Consider the following 2,291-nt stretch of genomic DNA (forward strand, 5'->3'; position numbering starts at 1 on the left):
GGCCCAGTTCCTAACAGGCCACTGTCTGGCATTGGTCTGCCGCCTGGGGGTTGGGGACCCCTGCTCTGAACCATTAGTTCAGAGTGTCCGATTGAGGTCCTGTTGCTGATGTAATCAAAACAATTGAAAGCTCACTGAAAGACTAAGCACTCCGAAAGAAATATGAGCTATTCTAACATTTTCGTATTTGCAGAAACCTACCACTCTACCACAAAAAGTATTCTGAAAATGCAAAGGACAGAGAAACCTGTGACTTCTCTATCTATATTCAGAAATCTTGCCTTTTTTAAGTCTTAGAGGGGAAAAAAAATGATGACGATAAAAAGCTACTTATTCAGCATGCTAAGGACTAAGCTGCTTCAAAAAGTACAAATTTATATGAAAATCGGGCTTTTCAATACCTCTGTATAGAAATTATTTCTAAGAATGTTGTCCAGTTATCTACTCTCCTCTCCTCAAGATTCTCTTTCCAAAAAGCATTTTGCTTTTTGGAGGATAAGTAACACAGGCCAAAACTATATTATATATAAGTGGAATTATAAACTATGACTCAAAAGTTCAGGAAAAACTACCCCAAAGATAAAAATGAATAGAAGAAAACATACTCGATGATAACTAAATGATAAATCTCAGAGAATTCATACCCATTTGCTTTCTTTCAGTAGGCTGTCTACCCAGATTTGAGTTCGGAGGCTGAAGTGAAGATCCTTTCAGAAATGTATTTTGGATGCCATCCTTAGTTCCATGCAAGAAATGAGCTAAAATCCCATATAAAAGAGGTCTATGGTAGGAAGATAACCAAAATCAATTGAATTTGCTTAAAACATCTTTTCTTTACAAGATAGCCTCTGATTCCAAAATAGCTCTGATTAATTCACCAGACTTTAAAAAAAAAAAAAAAAAAAGTTGCATGGTTATCATCCAAACTGCAAACCGTTCATGCTTTTTTAAAATTAAGAGTATCATTTAACTCTAAAGACAATTGAAAAACCGAGAGAAATGTTAACAACTTAAACCTCATCTAAACTTAAATACAATTTCAATCAATGCACATGAAGTCAGCTTTAAACTCCAATGTCAAGTACAAAATTCTCCAGTACCTCACATTGTTTGATACACAACAGATATTCAATAAACACTACTAGATTAATAAATGCTTGTCCAGAGAAAGTCTTATGCCCCAAGAACCACTCTGCCTGGGTTCAAATTCTGCCTTTGCCACTTGACCTTTGCAAAATTCTTAATGACCCCAGCCTCATAAATATTTCTTTCTCTATAAATGAGGGTAAGTGCAGTCCCTACCTCATAGAGTTATGGACTAAATGAGTTAATAAACAGTAAATGTTTAGAACTGTGCTGAGCATATATTAAATGGTATGTAAATGCAAGCTATACAGAACCTGGGTAAGAACTAACATTTCTAAAAGCTAGTTTACAGTTTACAAAACACTCTTGCCTCATTTGTTTATACTCACCTTGTGATGCCATAATCATCATCCCCAACTTATAAATGAGAAACCACACCTCAAAGAGAATTTGCTAGAGATCCCTTAGATGGTAAGTGGAAAAACTATAGTTGAACCCCAAGTCCCATATTCTTTTCTTTACAATATGCTGCCTAGGATTTATATTGGTACCCTTGCACAAAGAGAAGCTGCTCTGCTGACAATAAAGAGAAGTATAACAGAAATGTTTTACTTCATTTCCAATCTCATAAACAGATAAATACAATAAATGGGTTGGTGTTTTTTTTTTTTTTTTGAGATATGTTTACTTATTAGCAGGTGTGATGGTTTAAACTATGACATTCCTTTCCCTTCAAAAGGTGGAGCCCAACTGCTCTCCCCTCAGTATGGGCTGAACTCGCTCGTAATGAATTGAGTAAGATGTTAAGTAATAGCACTGTGCAACTCCAGAGACTAGGTCATTACACACTGTGGCTTCAGTGTGCCTGTCATTAGCATGGAGGCATCATTAAAGACGCAAGAATACTTAGAAAAGTAGGCAGGGGGACAAGAAGAAAAGAACAACTCGACAAATGCCTACAATTTAAAGGAATTCAAAAGGAGCCAACAAGGAAACTGAGAACACCATTAGAGAGATTGGAAAACCAAGACAATGATAAAAAGTGTTTTAAGGAAGAATAGTCAATATTACAAAATGCTACAGAAACTCAAAACAGTTTTATACAATGAGTAAGAACTATAATGAATAATACAATGAGTTTTATACAAAGAAATGAATACAATCCTGAAATTATAAATATATATATATATGTCCACTCAAATATA

The 2,291-nt window shown here is 35.0% G+C and overlaps 1 protein-coding gene across 2 annotated transcripts in view; it reads right to left on the minus strand.

Moving 5' to 3' along the window:
• The window catches only part of FOPNL (FGFR1OP N-terminal like), a 13,604-nt gene that overhangs the window by 5,117 nt on the left and 6,196 nt on the right, over positions 1-2,291 (minus strand). Inside the window, exon 4 of one of the 2 annotated variants that reach the window (XM_006910909.3) lies at positions 645-781. The exons of the other annotated variant lie outside the window; for it this stretch is intronic. Within the exon in view, the coding sequence (XP_006910971.1) occupies positions 645-781 (137 nt within the window). The remainder of the gene's footprint in view (positions 1-644; positions 782-2,291) is intronic. 2 annotated transcript variants of the gene reach the window in all.

Source organism: Pteropus alecto, unplaced genomic scaffold, assembly GCF_000325575.1.
Source record: "Pteropus alecto unplaced genomic scaffold, ASM32557v1 scaffold34, whole genome shotgun sequence".
Taxonomy (NCBI): Eukaryota; Metazoa; Chordata; class Mammalia; order Chiroptera; family Pteropodidae; genus Pteropus; species Pteropus alecto.